The sequence below is a fragment of the Thunnus maccoyii genome, chromosome 24, assembly GCF_910596095.1.
Source record: "Thunnus maccoyii chromosome 24, fThuMac1.1, whole genome shotgun sequence".
Lineage (NCBI taxonomy): Eukaryota > Metazoa > Chordata > Actinopteri > Scombriformes > Scombridae > Thunnus > Thunnus maccoyii.
This window is the reverse complement of record NC_056556.1, coordinates 6159742-6185629: the sequence shown is the minus strand read 5'-3', so window position 1 is coordinate 6185629 and position 25888 is coordinate 6159742. Positions and strand designations below refer to the sequence as shown.

Below are 25888 nucleotides of genomic sequence, written 5' to 3'. Positions count from 1 at the left end.
GCATTTTTGAGACATTTCATATTTTTCTGAGTCATTTTCTGACCATGTTGATTAGCCACAATGTTCACCAAATATTTGTGGACAAATAACTTAATTTTGTGCTCAAAGATCAAAAATGTCAGCTGTTGTTAAAACTGAACAATGACGTATGACTATAGTAGAACGCTGCAGTCATACGTCATCCTCATAAAATCCCTTTGTTTTTGTGAGCGTCACATAGGCTACTGATACAGTATCAGGCGCCTGTGTTTCATACTAAATAGTCTACTGGATGCAGACGTGCTGCAACAACAGATTAATGCTTCAAATATAAATCATTTATTTCAGTTAAACACTCTCCAACCAACATGTGCACAGAAAATAAGGTTTAATGTGGTTAAAGCAGGAAAGTCAGTAAATCAGTGTGCAGTGATGTATAAATGAATGTGGGTGATTGTTACAGTATCTGTTGTCCACAGCTGTTTATACTGTATGAAAAGCTTCTCCTTCACTTGATTAAATCCCTGCAGCATCTGAAGTCAGCAGGACTGATATGTTGATAAATCTGCAGCCTCTGAGAAGTGCTGCGCCAGAGCGCAGTGCCGTTACGCACCACCGTTCACTGTGTTTACCTTCATTAAATCTCCTGATGACACCAGGCTGCTACAGTAGAAACACACACACCTCTACACACATCAGTCTGGTCGGTTATAATTCGATATTCTGCTTTTTTATGAAGGAGACGTCGGGTTAGCGGGGCTCATCAGCCTCTTCTACGCCTTTCTTTTTAGCCAAGGTAGCGTCTCATGTTTTATCCTTGAGAGACATTACGATGCAAACGCTGTTGTGTAACATTAATTACTAAACTATGTGACCGTGTACGAGGTGAGATACATTAGGCTATAATTATTGCTGAAATAGCGTCGGTCCGATGGTCTATAATCATATAAACAGCTTCACCAAATACTTCTTTAAAATTTCTACCGTTATTATATTAAGTGATGAAAAAACTGCTCCATCTGTCTTTGGCTGCAGATTTGTGGTGATGTGTGTTCATGTCGTGACGCTCTGAACCATCCAGACATTTCCTGAAGAAAAGCTTTCCGTTTGTTGAGCTGTCGTTATCACGTTTAACTGTGATTGGCACAAGTGTTTCACAGCTATGAGACCAGTGATGTGACTGGCTGAGAGAGTATTTATTAATCACCACACCAGTTGATCTATATTCACTCAGCCCTTTTACACGTTGCACTGCTGCACATACATGAACCAAAATAGCAGGTGACAGGTGTGCATGAAGACGTCCACACAGTCCGTGTGCCTGAGACCTACCACGCTGCACTTTGCATTTATTATTAAATTTCAACTGAGGGTGAAAAATATTGAAGTGAGGTTGCAATGCATGCTTTTACATCCACGTAGAACCAGACCCGAGGAAGAAAAGTTACGAACATTTACTATAAAATAAAGCAAGATGTCATTGTTTAGGATACACGACCCATCAATAAAGAAACCATCGTCTGATTTAATCTATGGATTTCACATATCTCTGTTACTGACATGTAACCTCGTCTATATAGCTGATGCTGTAGTAAGTGAACAGGTTAGGCTATAATATCACTACCATTGCCCACATCACCAGTGCTCTAGAATGGCCATCTGGTTGCCATGGTAACGGATTACGTCCAACTATTAACCACACCGCCATTTAACCGTTAAACAGGAAGTAACACTGGCTGGAGTGGGGCTTTAAGTATTTAATTTTAAACCATAGTTAACAATTTAAAAACATACTTTCAAACATTCAGATCTTTGTTTTAAATCAATTTTGATAACATTAAAACATCTGTGACCACATAGACTTTATAGTGATCCACACTGAGCATCTTCTTGGTCTTCATATTTAATATAAGATGAAAAAGCTGCACTGGCTAATTCACTGTTAAGTCACTGTGTGTTTATTGAAGTAGCAGCATGTTGTCATTAATATTAATGAAGCTCTTTTTCACAGTTTGTATTTGACAGTTTTTAACCTGCATCCTGTTGGGTTCAGGTGTTTGGAGTTTCCATTTTCTAAACTTGTTCATTCTAAACCTTCTTCAGCTCTGAACAGATTATGAAACATTGAATGATTTCAAACACAATAATCTCATGGATGCTGAAGAGAAAATTTTTTTTTGACTGAACTTTTTTCTACTGGTGTCCAACGACGAGCGCCGAGGCATGAAGTCACCTCGGGGGGTCTGGAGGCATGCCCCCCCGGAAAATCTTTTTTTAAATGGTGCAATTTGGTGCATTCTGGTCATGATTTTTATTCCTGGCAAAGGCACCAATTTATACATGAAAAGCATAAAATAAAATATTTGACCTTCATAAAGTATGCTATTTCTCTCCTTACTGACAAAACACTTGTAGGCCTACTTATTTTAACTATTCAACTATATTTTAGAATAAAAATAACGCAAATATCTGAACTTATTATCTTTATCAACTTTAAAGGCAACCAGAATCTACATCAGTCAGTAAAAGAAAAAAGTTAAAATTCTTGTTACTTTCATGTTAACATGACAATCAATAGTCTTATTGATCCTCCTTATTGGTTTGGTTCTTTATCAATACTGTTATTGGTTCTTTATCAATACTAAATAATTGCTTTTTAAAAAAATAATTGTTTTAAAAAAGAATGAATTCAGAACAGGATTAGAATTTATTTATATTATTAAATATAACTAAACATTGTTTCTAGAGCAGCAAGAGGTAAGTGTGTGTGTGTGTGTGTGTGTGTGTGTGTGTGTGGAGGAGAGGCTGCAGTTTGAGAATAAATTACACCAAAACATTAAAAAGTGCTGATAAAAGAACCGGTAACATCGGAGCTTATCAATACTACAGTCTTTAATAATTTATCCTCGGGGCTCGTTTAATACCGGGTTTCGGTACCCATCCCTACAGAGAAATAAGTGCACATTAAATAAAATTGCCATACCTTTGATTATTTTGGAGGAAACAGACGTATAAATCGATGCATAAACAACCGCAGCAAGCTGGAACAAGCGTTGATGTCTGGAACAACGAACGTCTCTTTCCCTCGCCGTTTAATCGTTTACAAAGTGAAAAAAGCAGAAATGTGGTGGCAGAGTAAAATCTTTTTTGTGTTAGTGGTAAAAATAAACAGACTATGATGGAACAAATAATTCACTTTTGATGGAAATCCGTCTGTAGATGGAGCTCTTCCACCCATGTAATCTGCTTCTAACGCTACATGATTTCTTCTTTATTCAGATTGAAGAGCTGCAGTTTGTCAGAGATCAGCTGTGCTTCTCTGCTCTCAGCTCTGAAGTCCAACCCCTCCCATCTGAGAGAGCTGAATCTGAGTGGAAACTCCAGTGTCAACGTTTCAGAAAAGAATCTACTGTGTGATTTTCTGGAGAGTCCACACTGTAGACTGGAGACTCTGAGGTCAGACACCATTTCTTACTTCTGTGCTGAGATTAATATGATGTGAAAGTTGTGGTGACACTAAACTGCAGACATAAGGATGATTTTTATGAGGTAAAATCTCCTTCAGATTTACACATTCAAATGTTGTTTTCAAACATTTAAATACTATTTAAAGCCTCCCTCCAGTGTATTTTGGCATTTTTGAGATATTTCATATTTTTCTGAGTCATTTTCTGACCATGTTGATTAGCTACAATGTTCACCAAATATTTGTGGACAAATAACTTAATTTTGTGCTCAAAGATCAAAAATGTCAGCTGTTGTTAAAACTGAACAATGACGTATGACTATAGTAGAACGCTGCAGTCATATGTCATCCTCATAAAATCCCTTTGTTTTTGTGAGCGTCACATAGGCTACTGATACAGTATCAGGCGCCTGTGTTTCATACTAAATAGTCTACTGGATGCAGACGTGCTGCAACAACAGATTAATGCTTCAAATATAAATCATTTATTTCTATTAAACACTCTCCAACCAACATGTGCACAGAAAATAAGGTTTAATGTGGTTAAAGCAGGAAAGTCAGTAAATCAGTGTGCAGTGATGTATAAATGAATGTGGGTGATTGTTACAGTATCTGTTGTCCACAGCTGTTTATACTGTATGAAAAGCTTCTCCTTCACTTGATTAAATCCCTGCAGCATCTGAAGTCAGCAGGACTGATATGTTGATAAATCTGCAGCCTCTGAGAAGTGCTGCGCCAGAGCACAGTGCCGTTACGCACCACCGTTCACTGTGTTTACCTTCATTAAATCTCCTCATGACACCAGGCTGCTACAGTAGAAACACACACACCTCTACACACATCAGACTGGTCGGTTGTAACTCGATATTCTGCTTTTTTATGAAGGAGACGTCGGGTTAGCGGGGCTCATCAGCCTCTTTGACAACTTTATTTTTTTTTAGCCAAAGTAGCGTCTCATGTTTTATCCTTGAGACACATTACGATGCAAACGCTGTTGTGTAACATTAATTACTAAACTATGTCACCGTGTACGAGGTGAAATACATTAGGCTGTAATTATTGCTGAAATAGTGTCAGTCCGTCAGTAAACAGCTTCACCAAATACATTTTTTTACATTTTTTAAAAATTTCTATTGTTATTATATTAAGTGATGAAAAAACTGCTCCATCTGTCTTTGGCTGCAGATTTGTGGTGATGTGTGTTCATGTCGTGACGCTCTGAACCATCCAGACATTTCCTGAAGAAAAGCTTTCCGTTTGTTGAGCTGTCGTTATCACGTTTAACTGTGATTGGCACAAGTGTGTCACAGCTATGAGACCAGTGATGTGACTGGCTGAGAGAGTATTTATTAATCACCACACCAGTTGATCTATATTCACTCAGCCCTTTTACACGTTGCACTGCTGCACATACATGAACCAAAACAGCAGGTGACAGGTGCGCATGCAGGGCTCCACATTAACTTTTTGAGGCACTTGTCCTTCAGACAAGTAAATTTATCTTTCACTTGTCCATGTGTGACAGATGTGGTAAGGACATGTAACGAGACGACTCAAAGGATTGGTTTCCAGCCTTTATTTGCTCCTGCAGAAGACAATGTAACACATATGAATCACCTTCTGGTCTCTCCTGCACATCTGCTCCTAAACATGCAAAATAACAGAATTTACACCAGGAAATAGATGCTAAAATCTCTGCAGCGCTACGTTGACTACATGACGCAGGACAGCCTGCTGTAATACAAATGGCACCAAGAAAGTTAAACAAAAGCATCTACAAAACTCATATTAACAGTCAAAACAACATGAAACAGCTAGTTAAAGTAATAGTATTAACAGTAACAATATGCATTAAATGTTACAACATAAACGGTTCAATTTCCATAGAAAACAATAAAATAGAGCAGCAGCATTTTTCCACACAACTTACCCTCAGCAATGCAAAACAGCTCTGTGAGGGACAGAAGGGACGATGTGCAGCAAGGTCATTTCCACAGGAAACATTCATGAATAAAAATTCCTTGTTGAGATAAAATTCACAAACACAAATTAGAAATAAGAATTATTAAAGTGTCTTTTTTAACTGTTACACATCCACAAAAGTCACTTGTCAGAGTAAAAATGACAATAATTTACTTTTTCATTTTGTTTGTGAACGTAGAAATCAGACCAACAAACAGTTGAAAGCATCCAAACAGTGTCAACATATAAATGATTCAATTTATGAATTTTATTCAAGCCATTACTTCCCTGTTAATGATCTTTTCATTTGATCCTGAATTGTGAAGCACTTTGTAAAGTCTGTTTCAATATGAGCTCTATAGATTAATTATTGATCATCCTTCTGACGTTTAATAATAATGATTGACAGTGTTTCTACTAGGATTGTTTTCGGGGGGGGTGGTAGGCCCCCTGAAACTACTAGTTATGTTACGGAGCAGGCGTGTCACAGATACGGATACGCGGTGTCGACAGTGTCGTCATAGATACGCAGTAAGACGGTTGTATGTATCGCTGTATTTCTCTACACTGAGCTGAAATGAAACAAGTGCACAAAAAATAGGTAAATAAATATTTAACAAATATTATCAATATTTATTAACCTAAATTTTTAAATATTAAAAGTATTTATTTACAACACATAAATAAATGTAGGCCTTATGGATGATAGATGGACCAATCAGTCTCTATCTGAAAAACAAATCTGGATTCTCAGCCTCTATATGGTCCTTAATATAGATCAATGTTTGTAATATAACAACATAACAAAACTGACTGATGGGGAATTAATTTGTTACTTAAAGCCAAATCAAGACAACAGTTTGACTTATAAATGAATCAGATGAATCAGCATTTTGTTTCCTAATAACTGAAAGTGTCAGTTTTACTGCTGTGTTTACAACAGTTACTGAGGTCAACGACCTTCTAACAGCTGAAGAAAAGGGCAGGGCAGGTGAGAGGAGGAGCACATGAAAACAGGAGGAGTGAAGGAACACACAAGAGAAACACAGAGCAAAGTAAAACCCAGAAAACACAACGGCACTCAATAACAAGCCAACATAAATCAAACTGTCTCTGAATAAATCAACCTAGGTACACAGCACTACAAGCTAACCAATAATCTAATACAGTCTTTCAAAGATACAACTCAAATAACATGAATGAGCAAAAAGACTGGACAACACAAGTGTAACACAGAAAACCAAAAGAAGAAAAAACACAAAGAGCCCAAACCATGAGTCCATGACACACCCGCTCATTCTACAGTAAAAATATGGACAACAAACATCAGACACCACAATGGTTTCAAGACAAAAATATATATTTTTATAAATTACAATTACTTTTCAAACAAACAAATCACGTTTCAAAGAATGAATCAATTGTTAAATATTACTATTATTAACTACCTTTACCTGTTAGTAACATCCAAGACGCTGGCACTTGGTTATTGATAGATTACACTGGATAGACGACTCCTTCCATGATGTCATGTGCCCACAATGTTCTGGGGTTTCATTTATAAAACAGTGTGTAGGATCCATACTAAAATTGTACGTGCGCACAAAAGCCGAAAATGGCGTGCACCGAAAAATAATCATATTTATAAAACCATGCGTACACACGAATGCACGTATATTTCCCTTTATAAATCACAGTCCACCTAGAAATGTGCGCTCATGGATCAGCGTCATATCCCGCCCTCTACACGCCCACATTCAACCATAAATGGTCGATGCAAAAGCCTTCATGAATATTCATGTACATGTGTTTCTTTCGCCGCACCAATCACTCTCTCTGTCTTTAGACGCCTGGCCAATCAGTGTTGAGAGTCAGTGTATTGGAGCCTCTCTTGTCACTTGTGCTCAGCAGCAGCAGAGGAAGGACCGCAACAGGCATGAACAGACATTTAACCTTTTATTTCCCCGTTTTCACACGTATTGAAATTATGTGTGTAACCCAAAACAACCATATACAACCTCAATAAACATTCCTGTGGATTGTTAAGTCAGACATCTCTGGTTAAATGTTTAACACACCCTGCAGTGGGCAAGCTCCCAGTTAACCAGTATAAGTAGTTTTTACACCACTCACTCAATATGTAAAATACAATAAACACTATATTAGTTTATATTTACTCCAAAATCCAGCATACAGGTATTTCTCTAATTGACACAGTGAGCACAGGTGGTGAAGATGAGCCGGTGAGGTGACTGGAGAAGGCAGAGTGTGTGTGGCAGCCACCGCTGTGTCTCCAGTGTCTCTGTGCTTGACAATACAGCCGTGTTTACTGTAGCCATTTTACACATATAAACTACATGGGAACTCATACTTGGTGATATATGCACAGTATAACCAAATATTAAAAATCTATTAACGCTCTGTCCTGTAAATATGTTTTAGTTACGTTTGTTGAAGTTATTTGATGTCATCTTGGATTTCTACAATCAATGATGATCATTTCATCAGTAAGTTAACGTGGCCAAGGTGAAAATGAATCAATATTTTCATGCTTAGCTAATATTGGAGAAAGGCAACCCAGACTTTGCAGAATCCTGCCACCTGCCACATCCTGACATCATTCATTTCAGCTGCTGCTGCTCCACAACTGACTCTCTCCTTTGTGCTCCGGGTGAGGCAGCACTGATGAAATGTTGGGCAGACTTTAACATCTGAGTTGCTTTATATCTTTACAAATTGAAAGATGTTTATGGAAGTTATGGCTCACTACAAGCCAAAGTACAGATAACACTGCTGGTTTGAGTGTTTCTGATAATGTGGATCTATAATTGATGTTTGATATTAAGTCAAATGAAATGTGTGAGAGGATTATTATACAATCTGCCTTCAATTCACTTCAATTCTGCATCGTTGATTTCCCCTGTCTCTAAAATGTTCCTACGCATGGGTAAGAGTTTAGGTGCAGGTGCGCACATTGTCCCATCAAGTTTGTTTTTATAGATCACAACTTTTGCTTGGGAAGTGGCGTACGCCTCTTTCAGGCCCCGTTCCTGCTTACTCAACAAATGAGATCCCTGGACTGTTCTCGTGGGTTTTGAGTATTTCACTGCAATTTTTCCAGTCATTAAATCAATTACTGATTAGTTTGTAGTTTTTTTGTGAGAACAGGTTGCAGCAGAAGCAGTAAAGACTTTTTTAAATTTTTTCTTGGAATATACCCAACCAACTTCTCTTGATTTTCTCTCCATTCACTTATTTTCTGTAGAAGTGGTGGTGATGGGAACTTCTCCCATCCTCTCATTTTGTAAATGTCGAGTCTTATTTTAGCTGATATGGCCTCTGCTGACTATCTCTGTCCTCACCATATCAGACAGGGCTGCCAGTCAGCAGGATCTATAGCTGCTGCCTTGATGGACTCACATACTTCAGGATCTGTTCCAGTTGATGGTGTCTGCAGGCTGTAGAGTAGTAGAAGTGTCTGTTGTGTCTGTTGTTGCTTCACCTGCAGTTAAATCTAAACATACATGCAAGTTATTAATCCTTTAGTAAGGACACACAATGATTCATAAATGACAACACATCAGACAATAAACATATCTGAAGCATAAATTATAGATAACGGTTGACCAGAACTGTTCAATTACATGAGTGAAAAAAGGTCAAGAATCCAAGTTTAAATTATTTTAGATGGAATAAGTTATTCTAGCTTTAATGTGTCCTTTAGACAACTTGAATAAATATAGATGGTTGCAGTCTAATATTGATTAGTATTTAAGTTAGCTATGTTCCCTTTATAATATAGAAATTATATTTATGATTCAAGTTGTAACTGTGACATTCAAATAATACTACTACTACTAATAATAAATATATTAATAATAATAATAATAATAATAATAATAATAAAGACAACTTAGCAGTGTATTATCAGTTACACAGAGACCACAAATAAGTGGCTGAACTGACCTGCTTCAGAGAGTGGTGTAGATGGGAGATCAGATGTAACTTCTCCAGCAGCTGGAGGCTTCTGCAGATATTTCCTGAGTGCATCTGGACAGTTATAGAGTAGATATCAGCCTGTTACAAGCAAAAACATGTAGCTGCAGAGTAGACAAACAACTGCTGCAGCCTGTTGCACCATCTGTGTGTCAGTTCAAACTTAGTTATAACGTAAATTATTGTCTCTAAGTTGTGATTTATGCATCACTAAAATAAAAGCTTTGACCACGGAGATAAGTTACAACATAACTGTAATTGCTGCCATTTAACAACACAGTAATCCAGTAGAGACCTAATTTATTGATATGATATTTCACTATTGATCCAGTTTACTACAATGTGCTACGATGCCAAGTGGCTCATGCCAGTGTTGAAGAAAATACACTCGAATCCTTGTTCAAAGTTTGCTGTGGTGGAAGTGGTTTAATAGCATTCCGGAAATGCGGTGAGCTTACTGACACAGAGCTGGTCTGATACAGTAGACTGACCCAGAGCAGAAGAAGTGGAGAGACTTTATACAGTAAAACTCAAAGCACCAAATGGTGAACAAAAGCTACAGTATGGATCAAAGTAGTGAGGGCATTTACATACAAGATCATGGTTTGCCAGGGGCACGTCGGGGGGGGGTCAGATCAGTAGAGTTCAGGAGGGTGACTAACAAATGGTAGACAAAAGGGGTAGAAAGGGAGGGCATTTACATACAAGATCAAGGCAAATCCAGGGGCAATACAGGAGAGGTCACATCAGCAGGGGTCAGGAGGTGGAAAGGACACAAACTTGGCATATGTTTGATCAGAGAGTTGTCTCAGACGTTATTTGATTATCAGGTCTCCAAACTAAATGTGTTCTCCTTTGATGATTGAGTCTGCTCCCAAAGGGTATTCTTCTTCAATCCACACTTTTTTTTTTTTAATGTGGCTACAGTCTACTTAGTCTAAATCTACTTCAATTTTAAACAAAAAGTCTGCATTTTCCAACTCTATTGGTAGGATAGGTGGAGTTGCAGTGGTGTACATGATTTTAGTGGTTGTTTGAGTGATAAATGAGTTACAAATGGATTTAAGACAGGTGATCAAACGGCTTACAACAGTCAAGACTCCAAATCCAAGCAAGACAATTTCAAAGATTACATAACCTAATGCTCCTAATTTCTGTTTAAACCAATCAAACAGACCAGTGGTGACAGGGTTATGTAATGTTTTGGCAATATTATTCAAATGGTTAGTTATTTCTTGTATGGTGGCATTGTGATCAGGTATGAAAATACAACATTCAGCTCCAATTACTGCACAGGTTCCTCCTTGAGAAGCCAGTAAATAATCCAGAGCAGCATGATTTTGTAAAGTCATTCTTCTCACAGCAGTCATTTCTTTTGAGAACATGGACATGCCTTTTGCGGTAGTGTTTGCAAGATCTTCAACCGCATGAGAAGGGTCTCTTATTTGATCCAAAGCTGCCATGGCTCCGTAACTTGGAATGGGAGCACTGTTATGGGTGTGTTCCCCTGTTGTTGTATCAAAAGGTCTCGTTTGTGATGTTTGTAGGATCGTCTGATCTGTTCCTTTGATGGCTGTGAGTGTGTTGGGGTTTGTCGTGTATCTTTTCCTGGGTCTCTGGTGTCTGTTATGACTCTCGGTGGGTGTTGTACATGTTGTTCTGGGGCTCTAGGTCCTGCGGTGTTCCCCTTGTTCTCCGGCGGTTGCGGGCGCTGTACCTCCTCTTCTGGGGCTCTGGGCCCTGCGGTGCTCCTCTTCTCGTCCGGCGGCTGCGGGCGGTGTGCCTCTTCTTCTGGGGCTCTGGGCCCTGCGGTGCTCCTCTTCTCCTCCGGCGGCTGCGGGTGCTGTACCTCTTCTTCTGGGGCTGTCAGCCCTGCGTTGTCCTTCGGGGAAGGAGTTTCTTCCCAGAGCTGCAGCCACCCCTCTACGGGCCCACAGGTGAAGAAGACAGCCCACAGGATGAAGATGGGTCCTGCCGTTTTCAGGTGCATGGTGGGGGAGGCGTCTTCTTACAGTGGGATGCGTGGACCCACGTGGGGCGACCTTCACACTTGATTGCTGTGTTGGTGGTAAGCAGGACGTGTTGTGGTTTGGACCAGCGGGGTTTCAGGGCGTTCTTGCGTCGGAACTCTCTGATGCAGACCCAGTCCCCTGGTTGGATGTTATGGCACGGCTGGTCACTAGGAGGAGACTGGACAGCTTTTACTTGTCTGTGGATTGACTGAACAGCAGAGGTTAGGGCTGAGCAGAATGATATCATTGATTCATCCATAGCATGAAGATCCATCTTCTTCATGCATAGTATTGAATTACTTGATACAGTCATTGGTCTACCCGTAATAATCTCATGAGGTGTATGTTTGTGTTTCCTGATGGGTGTGGTCCTCATTGACATGAGGGCCAATGGCAATAGTGATGTTCATTTTAGACCTGTTTCAGCACACAGTTTGGCTAGTTTGTTCTTCAGAACACCATTTTGCCGTTCAACTAGCCCTGCAGACTGAGGATGGTATGGATAATGTAGTCTTTGTTTAATTCCCAGTGAGTTACAGAGTTCAGTCGTTATTTGTCCAGTGAAATGAGTTCCTCTGTCTGAGTTGATGCTCTGTGGGATGCCGAATCTTGGAACAATGTCTTTCAGCAAGCATTTCACTACAGAAGCAGAGTCAGCCTTTTTGCAAGGCCAGGCTTCAGGCCAGTTTGAAAACATATCTATACATACAAGAACATTATCATATCCATCACATTTCGACATATGAATAAAATCTAGCTGTAGAGTTTCAAAAGGTCCCTGAGGGGGAGGATGTGTCGACATTGTTGTCTGTACTGTTATCCCCGGGTTGTGCTGTTGACAAATCAAACATTTCTTACAGTACTTTTGGGCATACGATGTAAATCCTGGAGCATACCAGTCTTTCAACACTGTCAGACACATTCCTCCTTTACTTACATGCGATAAGCCATGTGACATGCGTGCAAGCCATGGGTACAGGGACGTAGGCGCCACAATGCGGCCGTCATTGTGGACCCACAAGTTATTTACATATTTACATCCATGGGAAAACCACAACCTATGCTCCTCCACATCAGCAGTCTACTGTAAGAGGGCTACATCATTAAGAGAAGCAAGGTCGTTAGCAGGTATGGAAGGACAGAGCTTAACATGGACAGGGTTACCAATTTTGGCAGCTGTTTTGGCCGCATGGTCAGCCAAAGCATTGCCGTTTGAAACAGGATCGTTGGATTTGGTGTGGGCTTCACACTTAACAACTGCAATAGATGAAGGTAGTTGACATGCATCTAACAGTTCATCGATGAATTTGTCATGTTTAACGGGTGTCCCCGAGGATGTAATGAATCCTCGGTTCGCCCATAACATGCCAAAGTCATATAAACATCCAAAAGCATACCCGGAGTCGGTGTAAATGGTAACAGTTTTACCTTTGGCCAGGTAGCAGGCTCCGTCATTGCATGCAACTCAGCTACTTGGGCGGAGCTTGAGGGTGGCAGGGCGACGTTTTCAATAATTGAAAAATTATTAATTATTATTAATATTAATTCGCAAATTGCATACCCTGCGTATGGCACTCCATTTTCTCTATAAGCAGAGCCATCAGTATAGAAAACAAGATCAGAGTTAGGGATAGGAGTTTCTGAAAGGTCAGGACGAGGTTTAGATGAACAAGAGATGACATCCATGCAGTTATGAGTTATCACCATCCTCTTCTGTAGGTAGAAGTGTAGCAGGGTTAAGGATGGTACATCTTTTGAGTGTAATGTGTGGAGCAGTGAGTGTTAGTACATATTTTGCCTCTCTGGTCCCTGTCACATGTCTGTGTACCTCTCTGGTGATTAGGGTGAGTGCATCATGCGGGACCATGACTGTGAGTGGCGAACCTAGAACAATATCAGCAGATTTGTTGATTGCAAGTGCAGCTGCAGCTACAGCTTTTAGACAAGGTGGAAGTCCTCTCTCTACTGGGTCTAATTTGGAGGAGAAATAAGCAACAGGTCTGTAAGCAGAATTATGGCGCTGAGTAAGAACAGATTGTGCAAATCCACATTTCTCATGCACAAATAGGTTGAAGGATTGATTATAGTCAGGCAGTCCTAGTGCAGGAGCTGACAACAGTTCCTGTTTTAGCTTATTAAAAGATTCCTCGGCTTGTGGTGACCAGGTGAGTGGCTGGGAACATGTTGAGGGTTTGGACATCTCTTGGAGTGGAGCTGCAAGTGATGCATAATCAATTACCCATTGTCTGCAATATCCTGTCATTCCTAAGAATGTTTTCATTTGTGACATAGTAGTGGGTTTGGGCACTTGCAATATGGCTTTTATCCTGGAGTCAGTTAATACTCTTGTTGAACCTGATAGTGTGTGTCCCAGATACTGAACCACATTTTGACACAACTGAGCTTTCTTTTGTGAAGTTTTGTGACCCTTTTCAGCTAAAGCCTTGAGAAGGATGACAGTGTCAATTTCACAAACAGAAGCAGAAGGAGAGGCCAAAAGTAAATCGTCTACATATTGTATTAGGGTTGAACCTCCTGGAAATGAAAGATCTTTGAGGTCACTGTGTAAAGCACGAGAAAATATTGTAGGTGACTCAGTGTAACTTTGAGGTAATCTGGTGAAAGTATATTGTTGTCCATCATAGGTGAATGCAAACAAATACTGGCTGTCTGTATGTAAGGGGACAGAAAAGAAGGCACTGCAGAGATCAAGTACCGTATAGTGAGTTGAGTTAGCAGGTAATGAAGACAATACAGTAGTTGGATTTGGAACTAAAGGGAAACGGGGAAGTACTACTGTATTGATAGCTCGTAAATCCTGTACGAATCTATATTCTGGTTTACCTGGTTTCTTCACGGGAAGTATAGGTGTATTACATGGACTGTTGCATGGCACTATTATTCCTTGGTTAAGTAAAGACTGGATGACAGGACGAATGTCTTCTCTCTTTTCCTGTGAAAGAGGATACTGTGGAATCCTTGGCAGAGAGACATTTTGTTTCAGTAATATTTGTACTGGCTCTGCAGTCTTAATCAAACCAACATCATTAGAAGAAGAAGCCCATACTGACGGGGGCACACTGGACACTATTCTATCATAGATTTTCCCTTTCTCTTCACAAATGGGTTGATTTTGATCTATTAGGGCTGCAAGCACAGCTGTTGTGTTATGTTGATTAGTCTCTAAAAAGATGCCATCTGGGGAACAATAGATGGTACAGTTTAGTTTGCATAACAAATCTCTCCCTAGTAGATTTACGGGTGTGGTGTCAGACAGAAGAAAGGAGTGTGAAGTTGTGAAACTTCACATGCTTTCAGTGAAAGGACCTTCAGATACAGGTCTTCTGCTGGAGGTGCCATAGACAGGGTTTGATGTGGATTGGGTTGCTGCAAATGAGCAATTTCTCACCCCAAATGAAGGAATTCTCAATGCCTCTTCCAGGAGGTCAACTTTGTCCAATTGTGAAGTCCTACAGGGATTCTCTGCCATTTTCTCTGCTCCGCCTGTGTAGTGAGATACTTAGAAAAAACTGTTATAATTTGATCTACAAACAATTTTGTTTAGTCTCAGATCACCATATCATTCCTACAACAGTCATTTTCTAAGATTTGGAAAAGGAAAAAAACATAAAACGCGTTCCTCAACAGTTACAGACAAAGACACATGTGAAGTGACAAACATCAACAAAACTTTGCAATATGAGATTTGGAAAAGGAAAAGAAAACATAAAACGCGTTCCTCAACAGTTACAGACAAAGACATACGTGAAGTGACAAACATCAACAAAAACTTTGCAATATGAGATTAAATCTTTTGATTTAATCATTCATATTTGTTTTGGTGCTTCCGGAAGACTTATCCAATTTTAAGTGTTATTTTGTTTTAGACTTTGTGTTGGTCATTTGGTTCTAGTTTTTTTTTTCTTTCTTTAGTTATACTGCATTGTTTTCTGCTTTGAGTTGTATTATTTCTTTCTAGCTGTGGCACTAGTTTCATTAGTTTTAACTCTGCGTTGTGTTATTTCTTTCTAGTCGTTACACTAGTTGCACTAGTTTAAACTCTGCGTTGTGTTATTTCTTTCTAGACTCTTAGTTGCATAGGATTTTACATTTGTGGCTAATTTCTTTCTTTACCACATTTTTCTCTTATTTGTTATAAATGTTGTTCCTTCAACATTTATTTTCTCTTATTTGTTGTAAATGTTGTTCCTTCAACATTTATTTTCTCTTATTTGTTGTAAATGTTTTTCCTTCAACATTTATTTTCCGTACTTCAATTTCTATTTTCTTTATATCACGTTTTCTTATTTTTTTTTTTATTTTTATGTTGCAACAAATTTTAAGCTTTTGGTACCATTTACCATACATGTATTTAACAGGACCAGTCAACACTTTCCCAAACCTTCTGCTAAAATAACTTACATTTTCCTTCTGTAAAATCCCTTCAAAAAAACAACTTTCATATACACCTACTTTTTCCCACAATTCACTTACCAAATCTTTCAAATCAACATTCTACTCAGAAGATACAAATCATTTTTTTTGTGTAAGGAGAGCGAGTCAGATTCTTACAAATGAAATATACCTGTTTCTGAGTATTGGGAGAACTAGTCAATCCCTGGGAGAACAAATCACCCTACTTCTTCACTGGAACCTGCGTAGGCCTACTCACTAGTCCCCTTCTGGACTATTTTCCATCCTCGTCAGGATCTAGTACTGTCACTGGATGTTACTGGAGATATAAAACCTTAAGAAGAGCGAGTCAGATTCTAAGGCAAGGAAGAAGCAAGTAACCTCACAACAAAGTCAAGATTCCTAGGTTATGAAACTACAAGCGTTTCCTAAACATCTACAGAAACATCTCCACAGACTATCTCTCAGTGTTTCCCAAACACTGGGGACCAACCCTTGGTCCAATCCTCGTCAGGATCTAGTTCATAATGGCCATTTTATCTGTAACAGGATATTACTGGAGATATAAAACCTTAAGAAGAGCGAGTCAGATTCTAAGGCAAGGAAGAAGCAAGTAACCTCAGTTATGAAACTACAAGCGTTCCTAAACATCTACAGAAACATCTTACAGAGAACACATCTCATTAACCCCCATACACAACCACAACCACACAGCAAACTTACTTAAAATCAGGATGGCGTCACCCTTCTCCGGGACTCCAATTCCACAGACCTCCAACAATACACAGCAACAGTAATTAGGTTTTCAAAAGGACCTTACCTCTGAAATTTGGATTTGGTCACTGGTGTGTTTTTGGTCTGGGAAAGGAGTCTCCGTTGAAGGTCTCTTGCCATCCGGGTCACGGCACCATTTGTTGAAGAAAATACACTCGAATCCTTGTTCAAAGTTTGCTGTGGTGGAAGTGGTTTAATAGCATTCCGGAAATGCGGTGAGCTTACTGACACAGAGCTGGTCTGATACAGTAGACTGACCCAGAGCAGAAGAAGTGGAGAGACTTTATACAGTAAAACTCAAAGCACCAAATGGTGAACAAAAGCTACAGTATGGATCAAAGTAGTGAGGGCATTTACATACAAGATCATGGTTTGCCAGGGGCACGTCGGGGGGGGGTCAGATCAGTAGAGTTCAGGAGGGTGACTAACAAATGGTAGACAAAAGGGGTAGAAAGGGAGGGCATTTACATACAAGATCAAGGCAAATCCAGGGGCAATACAGGAGAGGTCACATCAGCAGGGGTCAGGAGGTGGAAAGGACACAAACTTGGCATATGTTTGATCAGAGAGTTGTCTCAGACGTTATTTGATTATCAGGTCTCCAAACTAAATGTGTTCTCCTTTGATGATTGAGTCTGCTCCCAAAGGGTATTCTTCTTCACCAGCTTACACATAGTTGGTGCAACCCAGTGCAGAAATCTATGTTTTTATGGATATAGCATTAGCCATTATCACTGATATTGGTCAGTGAAATTTCAGCACAATGCCTTACGTTGTAGGAAGGAGCAGTTATCCAGATAGCTCGCTACTGGCTTGTCATTCAGTCTCATATCCTTCAATCTGTAACGATATGTGAGTCCAGCAGCTATCGTAGCATCATTATCTAGCATTAGCTTTATTGCTTCTTAGCTAGCTATGTTAACATTAGACGACATACCTCTATATTGGACTTTCTTTTCCTCCTCCTCTTTTCTCCGTTTTCTTTCTTGTGCATCTGAAGGTTTGGACCTTTTCATTATGTAATAAAATGTGAATATCTGCCTCTTGACATCTCGTCACAGATTTTGTCTGTCTGTGATGCATCATCCCTCTTTTTCAGTGCGCACAGTAAAGGTGCAGAGCAGATGAAACATTGTGAGGATTTTTTTTGTGACTTTTAACTTGTGTGGTGGGACAAGTAAATTTCTTTTCCATTTGTCGTATAAAGAAATCGGACAAGCCTTAAAGTCGAGCCCTAAATTCTGTTCTGAATTTATTCTTTTTTAAAAAATAAATTCAGAACAAGATTAGAATTTATTTTTATTACAAATATAACTAAACATTGTTTCTAGAGCAGCAACAGTAAATGGTAAATGGGCTGTACTTGTATAGCGTCTTTCTAGCCTTCCGACCACTCAAAGCGCTTTTACACCACGAATCACATTCACCCATTTACACACATTCATACGCTGAAAGGGTACAGGGGCTACCATGCAAGGTCCCAACCTGCCCATCACAGGAAATCTAATGGTTCATACACATTCACACACTGATGGCACAGCCATCAGGAGCAATTTGGGTTTAAGTATCTTGCCCAAGGACACATTGACATGCGGACTGGAGGAGCCGGGAATTGAACCGCCAATCTTCCGATTAGTGGACGACCTGCTCCTGACCCTACCTCCTGAGCCACAGCCGCCCAGCTGCAACAGTCATGTTTACAACAGCAAAGTCACTTTATAAACTCAATAATATCTCTGGAAACAAATGTAAAATGTCAATAAAATAAATAATATTCCTGACATGAAAATACTGAGTGAAGTTTAGAAAGAAAGAAGACAGACAGACATCAGTCAGTATCAGTCCTTCCTCCTGTCCTCCTCCTCCTCCCTCTGCTGCTGATGTGTTTGACTGCTGCAGGTACCGCTGGTAGAGAGGAGAGGCTGCTTTGTCTCAGCCAGCAGCTGAGTTTACAAGAATGAGCCAAATTTGAAGATTGGTGGCAAACTAAGCTAAACAGTTAGACTACATACAGACAGCTTTAGTTTTAGCTTGTTGCTAACAATTAGCTATTAGCCGAGCTAGCGCGCTGTGGTTGTGTAAAACATAGCAGCGGTGGATGAGAGACTGCGGACAGAGCAGTTGAAAATATCACTTTTCTACATGTTTATGCTTGTTGATCAGGTGTATTGATAGAGTATTGACTTTTTACTCGCTAAGGTGTTATTGCACTTAAGAAGTAACGAGCGTAGTTGTCGTCAACTCGAGTAATCTTCACTTCACATGTGATCTGCTGTTCATTGACTTTGCTCTGTGTGTGTGTGTGTGTGTGTGTGTGGTGGCAGAGTAAAATCTTTTTTGTGTTAATGGTAAAAATAAACAGACTATGATGGAACAAATAATTCACTTTTGATGGAAATCCGTTTGTAGACGGAGCTCGTGCACCCATGTAATCTGCTTCTAACGCTACATGATTTCTTCTTTATTCAGATTGAAATACTGCAGTTTGTCAGAGATCAGCTGTGCTTCTCTGGTCTCAGCTCTGAAGTCCAACCCCTCCCATCTGAGAGAGCTGAATCTGAGCTACAACTACAAACTGAGGGATTCAGAAATGAAGATGATGTCTGAACTTGAGGAGATTCCACACTGTAGACTTGAAACTCTGAGGTCAGACACCATTTCTTACTTCTGTGCTGAGATTAATATGATGTGAAAGTTGTGGTGACACTAAACTGCAGACATAAGGATGATTTTTATGAGGTAAAATCTCCTTCAGATTTAGATGTTCAAATGTTGTTTCAACATTTAAATAGTATTTAATTATTTAATTTTAAACCATAGTTATCAATTTAAAAACATACATTTAAACAATCAGATCTTGTTTTAAATCAATATCAATAACATTAAAACTTATTAAATTAAAATTTGTGACCACATAGACTTTATACTGATCCACACTGAGCATCTTTTTGGTCTTCATATTTAATATAAGATGAAAAAGCTGCACTGGCTAATTCACTGTTATGTCACTGTGTGTTTATTGAAGTAGCAGCATGTTGTCATTGATATTAATGAAGCTCTTTTTCACTGTTTGTATCTGACAGTTTTTAACCTGCATCCTGTTGGGTTCAGGTGTTTGGAGTTTCCATTATCTAAACTTGATCATTCTAAACCTTCTTCAGCTCTGAACAGATAATGAAACATTGAATGATTTCAAGCAGAATAATCTGCTTCTAATAATACAAAATATTTTCTTTTTTCAGATTGTGGGACTGCAGTTTGTCAGAGATCAGCTGTGCTCCTCTGGCCTCAGCTCTGAGGTCTGACCCCTCTCATCTAACAGAGCTGAATCTGAGTAACAACAAAATCCAGGATTTAGAAATGAAGATGCTGGGTGAATTTCTGGAGAGTCCACACTGTAGACTGGAGACTCTGAGGTCAGACACCATTTCTTACTTCTGTGCTGAGATTAATATGATGTGAAAGTTGTGGTGACACTAAACTGCAGACATAAGGATGATTTTTATGAGGTAAAATCTCCTTCAGATTTACACATTCAAATGTTGTTTTCAAACATTTAAATAGTATTTAAAGCCTCCCTCCAGTGTATTTTGGCATTTTTGAGATATTTCATATTTTTCTGAGTCATTTTCTGACCATGTTGATTAGCTACAATGTTCACCAAATATTTGTGGACAAATAACTTCATTTTGTGCTCAAAGATCAAAAATGTCAGCTGTTGTTAAAACTGAACAATGACGTATGACTATAGTAGAACGCTGCAGTCATACGTCATCCTCATAAAATCCCTTTGTTTTTGTGAGCGTCACATAGGCTACTGATACAGTATCAGGCGCCTGTGTTTCATACTAAATAGTCTACTGGATGCAGACGTGCTGCAACAACAGATTAATGCTTCAAATATAAATCATTTATTTCAGTTAAACACTCTCCAACCAACATGTGCACAGAAAATAAGGTTTAATGTGGTTAAAGCAGGAAAGTCAGTAAATCAGTGTGCAGTGATGTATAAATGAATGTGGGTGATTGTTACAGTATCTGTTGTCCACAGCTGTTTATACTGTATGAAAAGCTTCTCCTTCACTTGATTAAATCCCTGCAGCATCTGAAGTCAGCAGGACTGATATGTTGATAAATCTGCAGCCTCTGAGAAGTGCTGCGCCAGAGCGCAGTGCCGTTGCGCACCACCGTTCACTGTGTTTACCTTCATTAAATCTCCTGATGACACCAGGCTGCTACAGTAGAAACACACACACCTCTACACACGCACTGTTAAAACTTCCTGTAAAAACATTCAACAACTGGCAGCAGGGTTGCCATTAAGTTACTGTAAAATCAACATTTTTTTACTGTAACTAAATTTACGGTTTCATGCTGTTAATGAAAAATACAGTATGATCTGGTTTTTCATTGCTTTATTAATATAACTGTTTTTTTTTCTTTTACAATATCTTACAGTTGACAGATTTGTTTGATTTCACTATTTAGTTTGTATTTTTTTACAAACATTTTAATAAACCTATTTTTAACCTAAATGAATACTGACTTATCAGGTTAAACACATAGGAATAGTCACAATACATATAATTAAAGACACTTTTGTTAAGAAAAAGGTTTTAATAGACCTGGTTGTCATTCTTCATAAAATCTGTGTCCAAAGCTGGCTACAAGCACATAATGCAAACCAGAACAAAATGTTCTTTAGGAATGAAGAACAGAGCTAAATCACTGATATTTCAATCATGTAATTACAATGTAAGAGAAAAAAACACAGCTTCTTATTGCACTTGACTTTTTATTTGAATATAAAGTTGAAAACTTCACATGCAGAACAATTGCATGTTAAACAAAAAGCTGAAACAGAGCGTTCTCTCTCAAACTGTCTTTGGCTTTTTGATGGAAATAGTAGTACAAGGCACTTAGGCTCAGAAATATTGACATGATCAACTATACAGTATCACCTTTTTTGACTAACAATTTCTTTAAAAATATGAAACAGTGTTTAGAAAACCAAAGCAGGTGACCAGAACAGAGGAGTTCAGTTGAATAAAACTGCATCATTTGCTGTTAAGCAGCTTTTAACCAGAGGACTGTTCCACAAAGCAGGATTAGAAAGTTAGGCAGATAAGTGTGAAAAGATGACATCATCATGATAGTGTTTTGAATCTGTAAAGCAACATTTGAATGAGCTATTTGGATATGATTCAATTATGATTCACAATTCAAGTTCATGATAAGAAACCAAATTTCAGCAGTTTTACCATTTTTAAAGTCATGTGGTAAACTTACTAACCTTGCTTTGTGGAGCAGCAACAGTTACAGACAACTGAGCTACATCACAGAATTACAAACAAACTCTCAGATAATATCTGGCTCTATATCATGTAACATCTGAATATACTGGAGATATTGTCCAGCCTTAAGGCATATCAGTGGTACAAATAAAAAGATGAACATTACATAAATAAAAGATGTTTTGTCAATATAATGCTGTGTGTCAAAAACAGTTGAAATATAAATGAAAATATAATGAACAGCAGCAGACATGTTACATCATGTCCAAATATGAACTGTATGTCAGGCTCTAACAAGGAACACGGTTAAGTGCAGAAGTCCAAGTATTGGGCGATGGCAGGGGAGTGAGTTAGTTAATGACTTAAGGCCCAGTCAAAGACACCAGTTCTCCCAGTCCAGCCTTGGTGGCCCTCTGAGTGTGTGTGTGTGTGTGTGTGTGTGTGTGTGTGTGTGTGTGTGTGTGTGTGTGTGTGTGTGTGTGCGTGTGTGAGAGAGTGTGTGTGTGTGTGTGAGTTTGAGTGTGAGTGTGTGTGTGTGTGTGTGTGTGGAGGAGAGGCTGCAGTTTGAGAATAAATTACACCAAAACATTAAAAAGTGCTGATAAAAGAACCGGTAACATCGGAGTTTATCAATACTACAGTCTTTAATAATTTATCCTCAGGGCTCGTTTAATACCGGGTTTCGGTACCCATCCCTACAGAGAAATAAGTGCACATTAAATAAAACTGCCATACCTTTGATTATTTTGGAGAAAACAGACGTATAAATCGATGCATAAACAACCGCAGGAAGCTGGAACAAGCGTTGATGTCTGGAACAACGAACGTCTCTTTCCCTCGCCGTTTAATTGTTTACAAAGTGAAAAAAGCAGAAATGTGGTGGCAGAGTAAAATCTTTTTTGTGTTAGTGGTAAAAATAAACAGACTATGATGGAACAAATAATTCACTTTTGATGGAAATCCGTCTGTAGACGGAGCTCTTGCACCCATGTAATCTGCTTCTAACGCTACATGATTTCTTCTTTATTCAGATTGTGGGACTGCAGTTTGTCAGAGATCAGCTGTGCTTCTCTGCTCTCAGCTCTGAAGTCCAACCCCTCCCATCTGAGAGAGCTGGATCTGAGTGAAAACTACAGTCTCAACAGTTCAGGAACAAAGCTGCCATTTGATTTTCTGGAGAGTCCACACTGTAGACTGGAGACTCTGAGGTCAGATACCATTTCTTACTTCTGTGCTGAGATTAATATGATGTGAAAGTTGTGGTGACACTAAACTGCAGACATAAGGATGATTTTTATGAGGTAAAATCTCCTTCAGATTTACACATTCAAATGTTGTTTTCAAACATTTAAATACTATTTAAAGCCTCCCTCCAGTGTATTTTGGCATTTTTGAGATATTTCATATTTTTCTGAGTCATTTTCTGACCATGTTGATTAGCCACAATGTTCACCAAATATTTGTGGACAAATAACTTAATTTTGTGCTGAAAGAACAAAAATGTCAGCTGTTGTTAAAACTGAACAATGACGTATGACTATAGTAGAACGCTGCAGTCATACGTCATCCTCATAAAATCCCTTTGTTTTTGTGAGCGTCACATAGGCTACTGATACAGTATCAGGCGCCTGTGTTTCATACTAAATAGTCTACTGGATGCAGACGTGCTGCAACAACAGATTAATGCTTCAAATATAAATCATTTATTTCAGTTAAACACTCTCCAACCAACATGTGCACAGAAAATAAGGTTTAATGTGGTTAAAGCAGGAAAGTCAGTAAATCAGTGTGCAGTGATGTATAAATGAATGTGGGTGATTGTTACAGTATCTGTTGTCCACAGCTGTTTATACTGTATGAAAAGCTTCTCCTTCACTTCATTAAATCCCTGCAGCATCTGAAGTCAGCAGGACTGATATGTTGATAAATCTGCAGCCTCTGAGAAGTGCTGCACCAGAGCGCAGTGCTGTTACGCACCACCGTTCACTGTGTTTACCTTCATTAAATCTCCTGATGACACCAGGCTGCTGCAGTAGAAACACACACACCTCTACACACACACTGTTAAAACTTCCTGTAAAAACATTCAACAACTGGCAGCAGGGTTGCCATTAAGTTACTGTAAAATAAACATTTTTTTTACTGTTACTAAAGTTTACGGTTTCATGCTGTTAATGAAAAATACAGTATGATCTGGTTTTTCATTGCTTTATTAATAGCACTGTTTTTTTCTTTTACAGTATCTTACAGTTGACAGATTTGTTTGATTTCACTATTAAGTTTGTATTCTTTTTATAAACATTTTAATAAACCTATTTTTTACCTAAATGAATACTGACTTAGCAGGTTAAACACGTAGGAATAGTCACAATACATACAATTAAAGGCACTTTTGTTAAGAAAAAGGTTTTAATAGACCTGGTTGTCATTCTTCATAAAATCTGTGTCCAAAGCTGGCTACAAGCACATAATGCAAACCAGAACAAAATGTTCTTTAGGAATGAAGAACAGAGCTAAATCACTGATATTTCAATCATGTAATTACAATGTAAGAAAAAAAACACAGCTTCTTATTGCACTTGACTTTTTATTTGAATATAAAGTTGAAAACTTCACATGTAGAACAATTGCATGTTAAACAAAAAGCTGAAACAGAGCGTTCTCTCTCAAACTGTCTTTGGCTTTTTGATGGAAATAGTAGTACAAGGCACTTAGGCTCAGAAATATTGACATGATCAACTATACAGTATCACCTTTTATGACTAAGAATATATTTCAAAATATGAAACAGTGTTTAGAAAACCAAAGCAGGTGACCAGAACAGAAGAGTTCAGTTGAATAAAACTGCATCATTTGCTGTTAAGCAGCTTTTAACCAGAGGACTGTTCCACAAAGCAGGATTAGAAAGTTAGGCAGATAAGTGTGAAAAGATGACATCATCATGATAGTGTTTTGAATCTGTAAAGCAACATTTGAATGAGCTATTTGGATATGATTCAATTATGATTCACAATTCAAGTTCATGATAAGAAACCAAATTTCAGCAGTTTTACCATTTTTAAAGTCATGTGGTAAACTTACTAACCTTGCTTTGTGGAGCAGCAACAGTTACAGACAACTGAGCTACATCACAGAATTACAACCAAACTCTCAGATAATATCTGGCTCTATATCATGTAACATCTGAATATACTGGAGATATTGTCCAGCCTTAAGGCATATCAGTGGTACAAATAAAAAGATGAACATTACTTAAATAAAAGATGTTTTGTCAATATAATGCTGTCTGTCAAAAACAGTTGAAATATAAATGAAAATATAATGAACAGCAGCAGACATGTTACATCATGTCCAAATATGAACTGTATGTCAGGCTCTAACAAGGAACACGGTTAAGTGCAGAAGTCCAAGTATTGGGCGATGGCAGGGGAGTGAGTTAGTTAATGACTTATGGCCCAGTCAAAGACACCAGTTCTCCCAGTCCAGCCTTGGTAGACCTCTGACTGTGTGTGTGTGTGTGTGTGTGTGTGTGTGTGTGTGTGTGTGTGTGTGTGTGTGTGTGTGTGTGTGTGTGTGTGTGTGTGTGTGTGTGTGGAGAGGCTGCAGTTTGAGAATAAATTACACCAAAACATTAAAAAGTGCTGATAAAAGAACCGGTAACATCGGAGTTTATCAATACTACAGTCTTTAATAATTTATCCTCGGGGCTCGTTTAATACCGGGTTTCGGTACCCATCCCTACAGAGAAATAAGTGCACATTAAATAAAACTGCCATACCTTTGATTATTTTGGAGAAAACAGACGTATAAATCGATGCATAAACAACCACAGGAAGCTGGAACAAGCGTTGATGTCTGGAACGATTGTCTCTTTCCCTCGCCGTTTAATTGTTTACAAAGTGAAAAAAGCAGAAATGTGGTGGCAGAGTAAAATCTTTTTTGTGTTAGTGGTAAAAATAAACAGACTATGATGGAACAAATAATTCACTTTT

At 38.7% G+C, this 25888-nt stretch overlaps 1 protein-coding gene and 2 long non-coding RNA genes across 12 annotated transcripts in view; 1 reads left to right on the top strand and 2 right to left on the bottom strand.

Moving 5' to 3' along the window:
• Positions 1-25888, top strand: part of LOC121892194 (NACHT, LRR and PYD domains-containing protein 14-like) — a 79089-nt gene that overhangs the window by 37618 nt on the left and 15583 nt on the right. For 7 of the 9 annotated variants that reach the window (XM_042405092.1, XM_042405088.1, XM_042405087.1 and 4 more), the window contains 4 exons: positions 3259-3435; positions 19072-19248; positions 19845-20018; positions 22928-23104. In XM_042405092.1, the coding sequence (XP_042261026.1) occupies positions 3259-3435; positions 19072-19248; positions 19845-20018; positions 22928-23104 (705 nt within the window). Of the gene's footprint in view, positions 1-3258; positions 3436-8777; positions 8922-19071; positions 19249-19844; positions 20019-22927; positions 23105-25888 lie in introns of those variants that run through there. The other 2 variants (XM_042405090.1, XM_042405095.1) reach the window with 2 other exon arrangements.
• LOC121892212 lies at positions 5007-5523 on the bottom strand. Its single transcript, XR_006094345.1, has 2 exons — positions 5376-5523; positions 5007-5089 (listed from the first exon to the last, which is right to left on the bottom strand). It is a non-coding gene; the product is annotated as an uncharacterized LOC121892212 (long non-coding RNA).
• Positions 7351-17901, bottom strand: LOC121892210. 2 transcript variants are annotated; one of them, XR_006094343.1, is made up of 3 exons: positions 17375-17901; positions 9374-9457; positions 7351-8921 (listed from the first exon to the last, which is right to left on the bottom strand). It is a non-coding gene; the product is annotated as an uncharacterized LOC121892210 (long non-coding RNA). The 2 variants fall into 2 exon arrangements; XR_006094342.1 differs by lacking the exon at positions 17375-17901 and having other exon boundaries at positions 9374-9624.